The 18,614-nt window shown below is 29.9% G+C and overlaps 1 protein-coding gene across 1 annotated transcript in view; it reads left to right on the top strand.

Annotated features, from left to right (window-relative positions):
• The first annotated feature begins 1,933 nt into the window (after positions 1 to 1,933).
• Positions 1,934 to 18,614, top strand: part of LOC111614509 (uncharacterized protein DDB_G0286591-like) — a 62,551-nt gene continuing 45,870 nt past the window's right edge. Inside the window, exons 1-4 of the mRNA XM_023355879.1 lie at positions 1,934 to 2,114; positions 2,212 to 2,461; positions 9,427 to 10,533; positions 14,144 to 14,261. Coding sequence (XP_023211647.1) covers positions 2,326 to 2,461; positions 9,427 to 10,533; positions 14,144 to 14,261 — 1,361 coding nt within the window. The 5' untranslated portion in view covers positions 1,934 to 2,114; positions 2,212 to 2,325. The remainder of the gene's footprint in view (positions 2,115 to 2,211; positions 2,462 to 9,426; positions 10,534 to 14,143; positions 14,262 to 18,614) is intronic.

Consider the following 18,614-nt stretch of genomic DNA (forward strand, 5'->3'; position numbering starts at 1 on the left):
TCCTTTAAGGTTTAACAAGTTCCTAAAAGTCTGTGGGGTCTTTCCCCCCCCTTTCAGTGCAGGCTTACTATCTGCCGCTCAGGCGTACACATGAGTGCGAATGTTAGCTATGACGCTTTCGTTTTTCATCGGTGAGTTGGTTTTATATTCTCTTTTTAACTTTCTAAGGTGACGGGTGAGGAAACCTTCGTCCTAACTAAACATAAGCCCCAAACAAAAATATAATAAAAGCAAAATAAAAGTAACTAAAAAGAACGCTCGGACTTGGTTCCTTACACTTCTCCATGCAATTTGTTTTTCTAGCTCTCTCAGAAATGAAAACATTGTATGTTTTTCTTTACAAGAGGCACAGCCACTTTTACATCCCGGAATACAGCACTTAGAAGGCATTTGATGTTTATTACATCAAAACCAATCAATTTCTATATTTACAGTTAGCTATATTATATTCACAGTTAGCTATATTAACATACCTGCTATAGCAGGTATGTTAATATAGCTAATCGTGATCTGACTTGCTGGCAGTTCTGCCCTGGTGGCAAAATTTGTCTCTAGATGCTTTTTTCACACATCTCTTATGGGCGTTCTTCAACCTTATATTTTAGTAATTGTGACTAAGTGAAATATCATAGTCATATCTTAGGTATAGAACCTTAGGTAGCTAACTGTGAAACCATAATTTTCATAACATAGGATTTAAAAATGTGGATGACTCCCACAATAAGTTTATCACAGACCCAATATTCCAGAGTTGAGATTGACACTCCCTTAATTTAGAAGGAGGCATCATTCAAGATGGCAAGAAGGTGTGAACAGCATATGTGGGTGGTGGTGTTAGACACAGATATGAATTCTGTTTACAATTAACACCCATTTATTAATATACCAAAAAGCATCTTACACAAAACAGGAGATCTCCTTTGTGACTTAAACTAATCTGACGCATAGTATCTTGACAAGCTGCGATATTTGCGATGGAAGTTTCCCAGTTGGTTCTCTTCCTTGGCCTCTTGGTGTTCTCACAGACTGTTCCAGATGGAGAGTACAAAGAACACAGTTTTCTGGTTCTCATATTCCAGATAAAGGTTTCTCTGTCCCGGCCAGAGAGTTCCTTACTTCGGAATTCCGTTCTTCTGTCTGTGGGATGATCTCTGGTCTGGTGAGGTGGTGAAAAATTGGTTATCCTTGTGAATGAAACCATCAAGGGAAAAGCATTTTTGTCCTTGGATTTGAGCCTCTTAAAGGCTTTGCATCCCTGATCGGCACTCTGGTTGGTCGTAATCTCCATTCTCTACCTTTCTGATTGGTCCCTAGTTATTGCCAGGGCCAGTCTAGGCAGAATTTAGAGATCAGACATCTGCCGTAATTGTTTATTGAATTTCGTCATGAATCTGCTTATAAGTCACAGTCAAGTGTTTTTACCCTGGCAGTAAATATCCTTGGCTGCACCCACATGACAATTGGTTTTATTATACATACTATCTTCCTGTTTTTGTGATTTTGGGAAAAATTAGTCGTATTTCCAATCCGCTCTCTTGTGATATTTTATTTATCGAACACATTTTACTCAAAACAACTTTTCTTTTAACACAGATTTTTGGTCAATGGTTCGGCCTCTGGTCGAAAAGACCTCACAAAAATCAGACCAACCAAATATTTGCTATTTTATGTAATCATTTGGGATTCTACATATCTTTTTGTGATCATAGATATAACATAGAACACAAATAGAATATGTTGAATATAATAAGAATATTTCTATTATTTAAAAAAAAATGCAAAATTTAGAGTTAGTTACTTATGGTTCTATACCTAATGATATGTATAGGAAGATGTTGGACTTTGTGTGGTAACCTCTGGCATGCAATTGGATAAACATTGGATGTTACATTCGTGTTTTTGGCACTGAAACTTTTAAATGTAGAAGAATTTAATAAATTGTATTTGTTAATTTTTAATTCCTCATTAAATGCGTGTTTATGTTTTTTTAAAATTTAGCTCTTCCTATCCAAACTTCAAAAACACCACCAGTTGATTCTTCAGACCAGACTGCTAAATCTGTTTTAGAATTAACAAATAGAAACTTTAATACAGAGGCATCTATTCATGCAGAAGTAAGTGTCAGAATAAATCCAAAACTGAAATATTAATAATAATTATCTGGAAAAGAAAACACATTCATATTAATACTTTGACAATTTGTTTTTACAGAAACGTCCAAGATCTCATTCTCTTTCTCAATTACCTGACCCCTGGCATTCAGAACTTGGAAACAGGGATGCAGAACAGTCCAAGTCCAAAATTTTGCCAGATGTTGGAAATAAAATGCTCACAAAGGAAAGTGAATTTTATGTTCATAACAATGAAAAGTTGAATAAAAATACGAAGAAAATTGACATTTTAGAAGATCAAAAACTGAGTGATGATGAAAATATGGTTATATGTGAGGAAGAAACAGAAGGTAAGATTATAGCCTAAATAATTTTGTGAATCAAGCAAAACTAATGAAATTGGTTATTACTGTTGATAAATTGGATAAGTTCTTTCAGATGTTTGCATCATTGGGATTTTAAAGTAACTTTTTAGCATGCTTCACTATAGTGGTGAAGTGCTTATATTAGGACTTTTGTCCGTCTGGCAATGTTGTCCATCTGTCAGATTTCCACATGCATGTGCAATGACTTCACTTTCATCACCCAAGTATTACGTTCCATTCAATCCATTTATTGTGCATGACCATGTGCATGCGCAACAACTACTTGATTACAAGAATTTATAAAATTTATTTTAAACAAGATTAATATTTGATTTGCTTTTGTGGAACATGCTATGAGATCGGCTTGACCAAGCTTGTGTTTTATTTTCTAATTAATTAGATAGTAGTAATTATGAAAAATTTAATTTTATGGTGTAATTACTTTATTTATAAATCTTACAATTGCAAAATAATAGTTAACAGCACAAATAATTTTAGAATTTTGAAAATGATGTTTAATATATATGTATTTGTCTCCATGATAAGAAGAAATGTTATATCTAAACTTAACAATAATTCCTTGTTTTGATAAATCTTTTGAGTGTTTTAACATTTTGCATCTTATTTGGAATCGGTCAGCATAGACAAAATATGATTATATTTTTCATCTTTTCCTTAAAAAATCTGACATGTATTATAAGATGTACAAAATTAAGATCTTTTTGATTTACAGTAGAGCATCGATTTTCCAAAACAATTCGGGACTGGGGTTGTTTGGATAATCGTTTTTTCGGATAACCGATTATGTATGAAAAAATATATTAACCTATCTCATGTTGAAATTCGTTCAAATCCTGGTGCGTCTTTAAGTACTCTTTCATGGTTGTGCCAGTGCTACCAGCTAAAACATGCACACCAACAAAAATAATATTGGAGTAGCCCAAAACATAGCCAAATATTGTAGCACCACAGCACTACTGAAAATTTAAATTTGCCAATTGGAATGCTTTCTGTTAACCTTTGTTTCGGTTGATCAATATTCAGATAATCGATGCTCTACTGTATATTATTTAGGCCATTTCAAAAGAAATTAAGGTTGAGGATTATATATTCAAAATTCTTTAGATTCAAACTATTTTGGATCTTTTAAAATTTTCAAATATTTGAATTTGTTCCACTGTTCTCCGCTGATTCCCCTCATATAAATTTTGTTCCATCTTGAACAAGACTATTGACAACAACCATTATGTTTCCGTTTGAAATCAGTGGTTCTGCTGTCTTGAGATTGCTATCATTATTTTGGCTTTTTTTTAAAAAAAAAAAAAAATAAAACTAAATAAATAAGTCTGAATAACTTTTTTGTTATTTATTTAGGAATTTTTATTCATTTTTGTTGAAACAAAAATTTTCACATATATGTATTAATAAGTTTTTAAACATATCTATTGCAGTATTTGCCATGTCTAAGGGTTCATACCTAAATCTAGAGAATTTCAGTTGCCAAAGGATAAAAGGAATATTTTCATAAATTCTTGTCATCTATAGATGGGAATTTTAAAGATGTATTTCATACAATTTTTTGGCAACTTCTATCAAAATCATTTATGATGAATAAAATACAGTAGAACCTCGATTATCCGGACTAATTGGGGATGAAGGTAGTCCGGATAAGGAAAAATCCAGATAATCGAAACAAATACTTTAATTTGTCTTTTAATGATAATACAACACGTTTTCTTTTCGATGACATATCGGTAATATTAAAAGTAAATACTGTATTTAAATCATGATCAAATTTTCAAGAAACAAATATTTGTATTGAATTTCGACTACTACTGACCAACGCTAACAGACCACGTATTGTTTAAAAGGCCCTCTGGTGGCGCAAGAAAACGGATTTTATAAAATAAAAAGCAGTTAAAACTGCATTTTTATGAATAAAAATTTGACAAACTATTTATCGTTTTATGACGAGTAAAATTTTTTCGTCACGTTCGCAGCTTTTAAGTAATGCATAACCTTCAAGGCGCGAGGTCCTTTCGGACCGCGAGGCGTAGGTGGTGGCCCACGTTGCCCATGCCTTAAGCCGCCCTTGGTTATAGAAATGATGTAATTTGAGTATAAATTATTTATAAATACGTATGTCAAGTTATATTTTTATTATGATGTAAAATATATTTAAAAGTTTATGACCACTGGGTGAGACATTGTTGAAACAAAAAAAGTTATGCGTTCCATCACGTACATAAACAGTGTCGTAATTCGCCAAGTGCAAATCAGCAAATTCGTAAAATTTTTGTTTATTTTGAACAATCCGATAATCGAGGTTCTACTGTATTTTTTTCTTAATGTAGGCATATTCTAATAGCCATAAATAGCATTAAAAATTTCTTATATAGGTGAATTCAAATGAGTTTATCCATTTATTATTTGTGAAACATGACATTACTTATAACTTTAATATGCTGTTTGTGAAATATACTGTTATCACAATGACTTTACCTAAACCCATTTCTCATTAAAACAGATAACACACAAATATCCATTAAAGATTTGAATGTACTTTGAATGGGATTCAAATCTGTGATCTGACAATTAAAGGATGCTGATTTAACAAACTTTGTTTTCCAGATCAGTTAAAAATATTTATAAATCTTGCCAACAATTTCATGATTGTATAATAAAACTTTTTATTTACCTATATTAGTCTGTACATCTTACAGTAGTATCACTATTATGTAATGTAACTAGAGTAGAGCGTCGTTTATCCGAAGGAATTCCAGTCGACAAATTTAAATTTTCGCCAGTGCTGTGGCGCTGTAATCTTTGGCTATGTCTTCGGCTACTCAAATATTTTATGTTTTTGATACTAAATTAACTTCTGAAGTATAATTTTTATTGTTTTTATATTTTTCAATATGTTTATTTTGTTTGTACAAAATAAAAAAATAATTTTTAATGACACAATAGTCTTCGTTAGGCTTAACATCGATGAAAATTCAACACGAAGCGACACGCAACGGAGAAAATTTTCAACACGGGATAAATTAATATATTTTTTCATACATCTGAAAAATAAGTTATCTGAACAACCCCAGTCCTCAATTGATTCGGATAAACGACGCTCTACTGTATTGCCATTTTAATGCATTTGTATAAACTATAAGCCTCTTTATTGAAGCAGAGCATTAGCAAAGCGTCTTCTACAAGGTTTACAAAATTGTGTTTGTTCTCAAAATGCATTTGATAGAGTTTGATTAAACTTTGCCATTTTTCATTAATTGAGACAAGGAATCCAGGAATGTAACGTGGGTCCATTTAAATGTAAAAAATCCAACAACAAATTGCTTAACTTTTCCGGCAACATTTAAAATTTTGGTGGCACTGTCTATTAAAATATTTCATTAAAAACCTGCTTACATTTTTAATTATTACAAAATGACAAAAATCTTAATTTTGAGGATAGGGATGGGTTTTATAAAAAATTGTAAATGCTAATAATGAGTATTTATCATTAAGTATGATCCTATTCAAGACATGACACATGACCATCCTTTATCTCCCAACCCATTGACATTAAACCACCAAAATTTAGTAGCATGGATCTTTCTAATACACAAACCTTCCTACAAAATTTTAGAAATTTTTAAAAACACAGGAGTTATTAAGCTACAAAGAGGGTAAACAAAATTGTGTCATACACAAACACACACACATATTTATATCCATATGTTGAAAAAAAACTCTGAATGTTTTTGCATTTTTTGATGTTTCAAGGTTCTCTAAGTCCAAAAATCTAAAAATCTTGGGGGGATCATTTTTTGATCAATTGCCATACTTTCCCTCTGTTATCTACAACAGAGCTAGGAAAGTAAAAGTAGGAGTCCATGACTTTGTTTTCAATATATAGTAAGATCCTGCTTAATGCTGATTCGATATAACGCAGTCTGCTCGAAACCTAAAAAAAGCTCAAAATTTACACTGATTAAAATTATTGTGGCATTTTATTGATTCATATATAATACGATTATTTGAAAACACAAACCAATCAGCAAAGGTGGCACAAAGATGTACTTTCTTTAAATCTTGTTTGTTTGGTGCTATTTTGGAAAAAATATTACATCACGGATGCCATAGGAGATATCGACTTTGCTTGGCAAAAATTAACTGATAAATGTAGGAATTGCACAAAGTGTGGAAGAAGTTATGGCCGAAGGTATCCAAGAATTCCCAAGAAGAGGTTGATATAGCGAGAAGAGCTATCGCTATATCGTTAGGTTGATCAAACTCAACCTAATCGATATATCGGGATTAGGAGATATAGATGAGCAGGATATTGAGGAGTTACAGCAGGTTTCTGATGAGAGCCTTACCAACAACGACCTTCAAGAACTGGCAGAACATGAAATTCATGTGGAAATGGAAAATAGAGATTCTGAAAACGAAGAACCCAAAAAATTTTTTTACAGATTTCCTTAGTGAAAGTTTGGTAAGATAACTGAAATCATTGATCAAATTGTAGTGAATAGCCCAGATTTTGAAAGGAGTGCAAAAGCAAATTGAGGCAAATTAGTTGTTATGGGACAAAGTGTGCATTAGAATGTGGAGCTGAAAGTAGTAAAAAAATTGTATAATTACAATTGATGAAAAGATAAAGATGATTTGTTGCATGGAAGCTGGAGAGTAGTTGGTTGATGTTATAGAGTTTTAGTCTTGCAGCTTCAACAATTATATCAATCATGAACAACGCTGAAAACTTATTAGGAAAACTTATATTATGGTTATATATCTTTATAATTGATCTTCTCTTTTTCGTTTCTTTCTTCTTTTCTTTCATCTGTAATATTTGCCTTAAATTTGAAATCAGCAGCATGTTATAACAAAACTTTACACTAAATTTTATGTATAATAGAATGAATTGTATTTGATATTTGTGTGTTAAAATTTGGTTCTCAGTATAAGAGTATTGATTCTCATGAGTCATAGAATCTGATGCTTTTTGCCTGCACTAACAACTTTCAAACAACAACTTTCCATGATGCAATGTGATTTGAAGAAAAACAAAATATTAGTATTTGCCTCAACTATCTGCTGAAAGATTCATGAATGTTACATTATTCATAAAACTACAGATAATAAAACACCTATGAATGTGGAATGTGGTATTCATGCTTTGTATTTCTATTGAAATTCCTTCATAATTAATCGTAGATTTATCATGAAATTACAAATTATTATTATTATTATTATTATCTTAATATTTTTTTCTTTAATAGAATAAATAATGGACTCTCTCAATTGAGAGTTCGTCACGATTATGCTTTTTTTTAGAATCATGAGAATTATTCATATTGCTTCTTGCTTAGTAAATCGAAAGAAGAAGAATAGATTCTTCTTCTTCTTTCGATTTACTAAGCAAGAATAAATAATGTAAATTGATAAAAGAAAAGAAATACAAGATCCACTGTTGTCTTATACTATAAAAATTAGCCATATTCTGATATTAGATTATACATTGCAAAGAAATTTTCAATATACAGTAGAGCATCAATTATCCGACCCCAGATTAACCATCACATCGGTTAACCAACCGTTCTATTTGGTAAATTTCAAATGTCTGCTAGTGATGTGACACTACAATATTTGGCTATGTCTTGGTTACTTTATTATTATTTTTGTTAAATTTTTGCGTGTTTTAGCTGGCAACACAGCTCGACCATTGAAGGGAGGCCAGTATTTAAACGAGACTTAATTTTCTAATTATGAGTGGTTGTTTTGTGAGCAATAAAATCATTTTAAAATAATTTTTAACGATACAATAGCGACGATTATTATTTTAAAAAATTTGTTAGGCTAAACATTGATGAAAATTCAACGCAAAGTTGGTTAATAGCAATATACTAATAAACTAATTACATGGGATATACTAATATCCTAATATACTATACTAATAATGTATTTTTTTTCTTCTTTTCGGTTATCCGATTTTTTCAGTTATCCGACCAACCTGAGTTCCCAATTGAGTCGGATAATCGATGCTCTACTGTAATATTAAAAAATATATATTTATTTCCTATATTTACATATACAGTGGTACCTCGGTATACGCCTGCTTTAGAATACGTTTAATTCGGAATATGTCCTGTTTGGACGAAACAAATCTTGCTCGTATACAACTTAATTCAATTATACATGCCATCTACGAACAAGTAGCACTTTCGGTGTATTAGACAAGGCTAGACATTTGTGGTGCCACAGTTTATAACTTTGTTAAATTTCTTTTTATTTTAATTTGTAAGTAAAATTTTATTATTTTTATTAATCATGAATTCCAAAAAGGCAACAGAAAAATAAAAAAAAAGACTAAAATCACAATGGAACTGAAAAAAGAGATTGTTGAGAAATATGAAGGTGGCATGCGTGTTCGAGATTTAACTGTTGCCTACTGTATTCCGAGAACGACGATATCGACAATTGTGAAAAATAAAGTGAAAAAAAAAATGTGAAAAAAAATTATTAAATTTGCTAATGTTGCGAAAGGGGTTAAATCAATTTCTAAACATAGATTGAAGACATTAGATCATTGCTTTTGCTTTGGATAACTGAAAAACAGTGTGCTGGCGACAGCGTATCAGAAGCAATTATTTGCGAGAAAGCTAAAAAGATACATGTTGATCTCATGAAAAATTAAGCAGGAACTAGCCAGGAAAGCGAGGTGTTTAAAGCCAGCCATTTTTTTTTACATGAGAATGGATTAATCATTTTTACATTACTTCTTATGGGAAAGGTTGGTTTGGTATACGTCCTATTCGGTATAAGTCCAAACACCAGGAATGGATTAAGGTCGTATAACGAGGTTCCACTGTATTTATTTATAAATTTAATAACTTTTAGTCTAGTTTATTCTATTATTGTTTGTTTTGAGTCTAAATATTTAATTTTTTTTAAAGGTGTTTCCAATCACAATATTCCAGTTATAGATCTTGAATGTAAGGAACAAGTTACAGAAAGTGATAATGATAGCCAGACTGATGATGAACCTTATAATATTAACAAGGCTTTCCCACAGCAGCGATTTTCTCCTAAGATGACTCATAATCAGTCATCTGAAGTACCTTGTTGTCCAAAACCTATTAAACTTCCTCCAATGACAACACCTCACACAACACAATCTTCTGTGGTTTGTGTAAATTCATCTACAGGGTTGTTTTTCAACAATAACAGTGAAAATATATCTGTCTCAAGACCTCTTTCTCTACAATCCAGTTTTCGGCCTACTGGTGCAGTGTTTAAAGAAGTTCAGTCACCAAAAGTTAATGGAGTGGAAAGTTTTACTTATGTACCTGAAGATCACAGTGACAGAAACAATAAGAGACTTATTCGAGATGAACATCATGTGCAAGGAGATGCTAGTGGTATTAATCAAACCATGTCCAGGAGTCCTCTTATTCAATTAACACCACCCCAGTCCCAAACTTCAATTAATTCTACCACTTCTCATAATATAGAATGCAATATACGAAAACAAGAAATGTCTCCCAATCACAAACAAAGTGATCTAAAAAATATAGACAAACTTTGTAGGAAAAATACACTTTCTGTACCATCAAATGTTACTTTTGATGAAACTGGTTCAACTCAGACTCTCTATAATTTGAATAAGAATGTTCCCAGTCCAGTTTCAGTTATTTGTAATTCAATAGACAATGTTTTACAAAAAACTCAATCAAATTTAGGGACAGCCTGCAATACAAAAGATAATCAGAATAATATGGTTATCAGTCCACCCAATGTAGGTACCTCTCAAAATAGAATAGATACTAATGTACTCACTCATGAACAATGCAATTTAAGTACATCTACTCATGGTGTTACTAGTTCTGTTGTTACAAACTTTGTATTGAAACCAGCCAATCAAATACCTTCTCAAGGATATATGAGTGGACAAGTTGTCGCAATGTCTGCTAGTCAGATGCAAGTTGTACCACAATCAAATGTTGGACAGGTCCAATACATTTTACCTTCTTTTATGCTACAGACTTCAGATGATACAAAAGGTAATATTTAATTTGTTTTTTTTTACATATATGTATAATTTTACTAATGAATTATATTTATGTCTTAGGAATGTATTGATACATTGAAAAATATTATTTATTATTCTGTAGATTAACAAATATTTGTATTATTATAAATTAATAATAGTAAAATTAATTTTTCTGTCAATTTATTTAAAGAATTCATGTTAATATATACTGTATTATTTGAAGTCCTGGGGTTTTTGTAGCCACGGTTTGTTACCTTGCAATAGGAGACAAATAGACAAAAACTGAAAGAAATACCCTATACATTTTCAGAACTATTATAATCGTTTATTGATTATATTTATGGATTACAGCTACAACATTTGAAAAAATTACTATTTTTATAGCTAACTTTCATGTTTTCCAATTCAGTTGTTATGTTGTCATTTGTGCCTGTTCAGATGTCTTGTCAGAATCAGGATCTTGACTACCATCTGATTCAAACTCACTATCTCACTGTTCTCTTAATTATCCTTTGGTTTATAAACTCTTGATTTATGAACAAAATCATGACTTTTCCTTGATGAATATTTGACAATATTTATAATTTTATTTCTGAAAATGTTCCTGTGAACCTTGGAATAAAATGGGCTGTTTAACTCTAGACAACTTCAACAAGTAGAATTTTAGTTATTTTCTTGCCTTTCACTCTAAACTACATTTTCCTATACTTTGTAATACTTCAACATGTTTTCCATTCTTTTTCAACCCATGGTTTATTTGAGAAAATGTGGTATATAATTTTAAAATCATTAAGACAAGAAAACCAAGTATGTATTAATAATGTTATATGTTCTGTTCAGTAAATCTTAATTTAAAACTGACACACGCATGCAAGAATCTTACATAGTTTCAACATTTTTGATCTTGATCAAAAATGTTTAAACTATGTAAGAAACTATATTTGCTACATTGAAGAAACATTAAAAACTGTTTGAATTAAGTCAGTTGAAACTATATAACATTATGGAGTTATATGGAAAATGTATTATATTAACTGAGAAATTTTTGTTTTTTATATAGAATACAATTATTAAAAAAAAAAATGAAAATGTTTCTTATAGAATTCTTTTTTTTTTAATTGATAAATTTATTGTCACAACATATATATAATTATTATATATATTATAATATTATTATTTAATAATGATTCTCAAATGCCAAAATTATTAATAATTTCATAATTTCAACAGTACTGTAATGAAATATTGAAGATTTACTATTGTAATTTATGAAATTAGATTAAAAATAATTGCTTTTTTTAATGTTTTGATTTATAATGATAATTTCATTTCATAAGAAGAAATTATTTTGTGAGAGCATTTTATCAGATACTATTAAAATAATAATTATTGTACAGATAAGCAGAGGTGCAGAATATGTCAAATTGCATGAATGAGATTTGGGTGAAATCTAAGCAGTTCCAAGGAATTTGCTGTAGAAAAAATAATATAGCAATAGCTAGAAAAATGATAGCACCTTGACTAAGTTATAGACGTTAATTTTGGGAAATTCACCAAAATTCAGGGATCTTGTATTTTAAAAATGAAATTGAAATGTTTGCTTTTTAGTCACTTGTAATCAATACATTGCTGCTTCTTTACATGGTGTGCCCTTGCAGTAAGGATGAGTTGGTCTTTGTTATGGAATCACTGTTTTGATTTTTACAAAAAACCAAAACCAAAACAGAGCTTTATAAAGAACTGAAAAAGAAAATTTATTATTATTTAAAAACTCTTGTTGATACTATTTAATGGGCGAAATTTCTTGTTTACTTGAATTAAACCCAAATATTCACTCATTTCCCATACAGAAAATTTGTAAATTAGTGAACTGTAGGTAAAATCTTTTTCTTGATCAAATAACTAAATAGAAATTCTATTATCATTTTATAAACATTATTTTTCATATTTTTTTCAAGCATTTATTATAAAATAAAAAATGTTAACATCAGTATGTATTTTAAACATTATAAAAGTATGGTTGCATTTTCAAAGAAATAATAATAATAATGATAATGAAAACTTTAGTCAAAAACGTTTTTTAAAGTTTGTTTGTTTTTTGCAAAAATGGTATGTTTCTTACATAATTTTTCATAAAAAAATTGTACAAGATTATTGTCATAAATAAATTTTGTCTTTGGACATCAAAAAAGTTAGAGCCCCCATGCTAAAAATGAGGATCGTTCTGAATGTTCTACTTGGTAATCAAGAAACCAACAAAAGAACCACTCACTTTGAAAAGCAAATGTTTTAGTCCATTTTTAAAAGGCCATCTTCAGGCTGGTGTTTTAAATTAAAATTGCATGATTTTAGAACTGATGATAATCTCAGCTGCCATTGCTGATTGGAGGATAGTTGACCATCTCTGATTGGAAATGTAATTACGGTCGACCCCCCCTATAACATGGGTTCTTATAGTTCGGATTCCTATATCATGGTGAAAAAATTGCGACAGTATTCATACAAACACGCTAAAAAAACTCCTATAATTTGGTAAAACGTTATCACCGACTCGTGTCGCAACAGGATTGCACAAACCGTTGAGTTTAATCGAGCAGCGGACCTGCCAAAAACCATTTATTATTTAATGTCCATAAAAATTATATTTATATTAATGATGTCTCTAAAGTTCAGCGAATTTTTCGCGAAAAAAATAATTTATTAGGAAGCACGCGAACGCCATTCGATGACAATCTCCATGACGAAAACAAGTTTAAGTAATGGCGTAGTCGAACAGTGCACACTCGGTAAGTAAACCTACAATTTTTTGTTTATAGCATAGTTTATATGGATTATTCCCAAAAAATTATACATATTTTGGAAATGTTGAGTCGAATTAGTCTAGAATCGATTAATTTTACGGAAGAAACCTTTCAAACAGCTGTAGTTCGTAAACTGCATATGTGGCTGGACTCCTAGAAGCTGGATTCATAAAAACAGGAAAGTATCTACCGTGTTATAGGAGGGTCGACTGAATCATGTTGACATTGTGAGATTTCTGACGAATGGATATATATTTTCCATGAGTTTGGAATTTTGCTATCCTCTTTATAGTTGATGGCTTTTCTTTTCTTGTGGCCACTTTATATCTGGAGTTAATGGAAATTTACAAGACAGTCACAAGAAAAAAGCAATGGCAATGTAGAGATAAGATCCATTCTAAAATTGTGTGATTTCAATTTAAAACACCAGCCTGAAGATAGCCTTTTAAAAATGGATGAAAACATTTGCTTTTTGAAGTGAGTGTTTTTTTTTCTGGCTTCTTGGTTACTGAAATGTTACTTGTTTACATTATCAGTTTAGTATTGCACAGCAAATTATATAGTAGGCCTATTTAATTATTTGCATGATTTAATTTGATTTTTTCAAACTATTAATTGGTTCATAAATTGTTTTTATTTTGTTTATAATAATTTTTTGGAGCAATTTTGGGTTCTGAAAATATTCTACACCTCTGCAGTTAAGTATTTTATCACATACACAAGTATAATGTCTTTAGAATTAAAGACATTACACTTAAGTTTTTCCATATAAGAAATATTCATTTTATATTAAAAGAAAAACTGTTTTTCTGTCTTTAGGAGGTTTTATACAAGTTTCTCTTCCTTGTCAAGATAACATTCAGTTTTCACCTACTTCATACAGTAACATTTCTCCCAATAATGCAGGTGTAAGGATTAACGAAAATAATCAAAATAGGTAATTTTTTAGATTTGTGGAAAGTTTTAATTTTAAATTCTTATGAAATCAGTATTCCTATAATTTTTTCCCTTAACATTTTGTATATAGTAATTTTTAAAACTTCTTGGGTATTATTATTATCATTATCTATAATTATAATTTGGAGATAAATCAAAGAATTCAATAGACTTATAAATTCTAAACATTAAAAAATTTATTTAATTGCATTTTTTACAGAATTTTGATGTCTAAATTAATCATAAATTAATTTCTGCTACATTTTTTAAATGAAAATAATTTATTAATTAATAGATTTTTGATTTATGTGAAACTGTTTCAGAAATCTGAAACAAAGTTTTGGAAGATTTCTGAAACTTCTGAAATCAATTGCAAAATTGTAATTTAGTTTATTACTGCTTTAGTTTAGTTTGTAATAGATACACTTTATTTAATATGGAAGGATTTTTATTTAGAATTATTTTACAAAAGACATTAAATTTTCACAAATTCAAAAAATTTATATTTGACATTTTTTGTTAACATAGTCTTTGAAGATAATTTCTGTGAATATTTTGCAAAAGTTTTAAATTTTCTTATATTGAAAAGAGACTATGAGGAAGATTCTATAAACTTGAAAATACTTGAAATATGTTGTAAAGAATGTAATAAAATAAGTTTATTATTTAATTAGATTTTCTGTTACTGGTTTTGTTGTGGGTTTTAAAGGATTAAAAGCTATTGGCTTTTTTTTTTCAGTAACACATCAAACAACGACCATTTGCTGATATAGATTTTATTGGAGGAAATGCATTTTGGGTCTTAGTAATCCCTCTTCAGTTCTTAGACTTTACAAAGGAAGATAGAAAATGATTACATGTTACATAATAATAAATATAATATATAAAAAAATGTTTTATAACTTACATGGTTGGTTGTTGGTTACAAATTGACATTAACATCAAAGAAAATATTAGGTAATTGACTGTCAATTACCTGATATTTTCTTTATGAAGAGGTGTCATTAAAATCCGAAACGCATTTCTTCCAATAAAATCTATATCAACAAATGCTCCTTGTGTGATGTCTTACTGAGAAAAATAGCCAATAGCTTTTAATTTTTTTAAAGTTTATTATTAGTTATAATTTCCTAATTGATTTTTTGCTTAAAATTATGAGGAGTGTTTTATTGTCCCAAGTAAAGTTACATCAGTGGATTGCCTAACAACAAAGTTGAAAGATTTATTTTCAATCATAATTCAAATAGTTATGAAATTATGTTTATAAAGTATATATAAGTATACTCACTTTATAGCAATCCTTGATTTAGCAACTCATTGTGATGTAGTGATCAGTAGAGAAGGCCATGGTCATTTTCTCGTAATCATAATGCTATTTTGCTGTTAATATAACAACTTTGTAAATGCTTAGAATTTCAGAGCTACTTGTTAGAACATTAAATCAACAAACCCATGAGTAAAAACAAACTGTTTTCTTGAAAATATGCCGTAACATTTAAAAAATTTTTTATTCAAAATTAAATTTATTGTACTATATAAATAAATGTAATTTCATTAAAAAAGGCTGACAAGAGTTGAACTTGTGTGCTGATGAAAAGGTTCATTTACAATGTGACACTGCAGTTACATCAATGATACTGAGTGTAAGAATTGATGAAAGTTATGTTGACAAGTTACAGGTGCTTGTCTCAATGTTTACACAATCAAAACTAACCAAAATTTTGCACCTGGATGATGATGTTATTGCCTCACCCAACATTCCTAAATTGTTTGTGTTTGCTAAGATGCATAAAAGTAGTGGGAACTGAGGCCAATACTTGACAAGGTTAGATCCTATACCCAAAATCTAGAAAAAGCCATGCACAATATTCTTCCTTATAATTTGGATAACTACCATCTCATGATAACTAACTCCAAACAATTTGTTGACTTGTTATGATCCACCACCCCAATATGAACAGAGCTTAAATTATGATTTTGGACTTTAAATCAATATATCTATCAATCATGTTACAGTCTTGTTTCTGCATTTTGTGTGACTAGCTAATGAAGAAGGTCACTAATCTGACACTACACTAGCATATTTTGGAATTATCACACCTTTTATTCATCTTACTTTCAGTTTGACCACAGCTTCTTCCTACAAAAAAAGAGATGTTCCTATAGGAAGCCTCCTGTCAGAGGATGCTTTCCATAGGGACGTCTGTAAATTAGTTGTAGGTCTGCTGGAGAATAAAGTTGGTCCTTTCTTCCTCCCTTACATATTAATTTATAGAAAATACATTAATGACATTTGTATTATTTGGATATTGAAACCTGATACTGATGGATTTCTGTTGTGCATAAATTACAACCACTACAGCCTAAAACTTGAACTGCAACAAATGAGTGATTCATAGGTATACATTTTGGATCTATACATATAATTTAATGGCAATCTTATCAAAACTGAAGTGTTTTATGAACCTGATTACCATCTCTTTTACATATAAACATTCTGAAGCCCATATTTTAGTAATATGCTAAATGATTGCTGGATTAAAGCAGGCTACTTTACCGCTATTATTTTAAATTAAATTATAAATAATTTGGTATTAGAGGTAGGTGTTAGGTGCCATCTCTTATTAAATTTAATAATTATAATTAAATTAATAAATAATTTAGAATATTCTGGAAGAAAGAAATTGGCCTGGAGTGGGATTTGAACCCACAATTTCCATTACAGAATGAATGTGTTGCCAGTTATGCTACACAGACCTCCATCTGATGTTGCCTTCCAGATATATTTAATTTAGATATGATCATCTTTGGTTATTTATGGCACTGACTAGAGACACTTTCAGTACCCACATCCTATAATCACCTACCATGATACACAGCTGGCCATTGCTTAAAAAAAGCCGAAAGGGTTGTTTAAGAAGGCAACAAATTTTTTGACCGCGAATAGATGCCATTTCTTTTCATGTCAAGTCAACACTAATAAAAAGAATTTTAATTCATAATTGATAAAATTATACAGCAAATTTTTCCGAAAATAAAAAGAAGTATCTAATTCATTGAAAAAGAGAATTAAAATAACAGTAAATTATATGTATAAATTATTAAGAGCATAGACACTATATTAAGAATATTTATTAACCAGAAGTGTTAAGTTCTGATTAATAAAATAAACAAATCTTAATAAACAACAATTTAAGAAATAGATCAACGAAGAAAACTATATGAAGAAAGGATTAAATTAAAATACTTTTTCCATTACACATTGGACTTTTTAGCTCCAATACACAATTAATTTTTCAACTAATTCTCTCCACAAATCGAATTGTCTTTTTCTTGTAAATTCAATGTTGAATTTTCCACTGTACATTTTCTTATTATTTTCTATATACGTTACTGATATTTCTTTTTGTTCTTTTTGCTTAATTTTTAAAAATAAAACAGTGGAGGTTTCCATTTTGTTTCTGTGTACTATATTGCTATAAGACAAAACTTTTAACTATAACATGTGTAAACTAATTCATGTTGATTTGTTTACAACTTGTTACAGTTAAGTTGATTGGTCAAATCATTATAGTCGCAAACCCAGATGCATTGTAAATAATCCCATCATGCTTAACGACACACATAAACAAGTGAATATGACCTACTTTTGCTCGCCTTTCGAGTTTGCTTGATGGGTTTAACTTGAGACTACTGATTATGTGAATCATAGTAACATGAGTGAGTTCAATGACTGAGTTAAATAATTTGGTACTAGAGATAGGTATTATGCACCATCTCTTATTAAATTTAATAATCTTAAAATTTATTCTCTTATTAAATTTAATAAGAGATTAAATAAATAAATTATTTTATGGTATCATGGTTATTTTTGTAATCTATACTAATATTATAAAGAGGTAATGTTTGTATGTAAGTTTGTATGCAGCAGGTAATCTCCGAAACTACTCATCCGATTTCAAAAATTCTTTCACCAATATTTAGAATGGAACTTCAGGGTAGACATAGGCTGTATATTATTCCATTAAACATTCATATAAATTAAATGATATCATCTATGGTTAAGGCTTTTATGTCCAACAGATGGCGCTACGAGTATGATGCCCTAAGTTTGCTTTTCTGTGAAAATGAACTAAAGTAGATCATCTTCTATCTATTTATATAAATAAAAATGTAATGTTCGTTTGTCCTACCAATTCCTTTGAAATTTTGACACAAGGCTGCATTCGAATACGCACGTGTTTTTATATAATATACATGTCGAAATTCAACCCCACTGAAGGGAGATGGTTAGGATTAAGGCTTACGGTAAAGAACTCTGCTTCTATTTATACTATTTTAGATGCGGGTTTTT

Source organism: Centruroides sculpturatus, unplaced genomic scaffold, assembly GCF_000671375.1.
Source record: "Centruroides sculpturatus isolate CEXI.00-Female unplaced genomic scaffold, Cexi_2.0 scaffold1535, whole genome shotgun sequence".
Classification (NCBI taxonomy): domain Eukaryota; kingdom Metazoa; phylum Arthropoda; class Arachnida; order Scorpiones; family Buthidae; genus Centruroides; species Centruroides sculpturatus.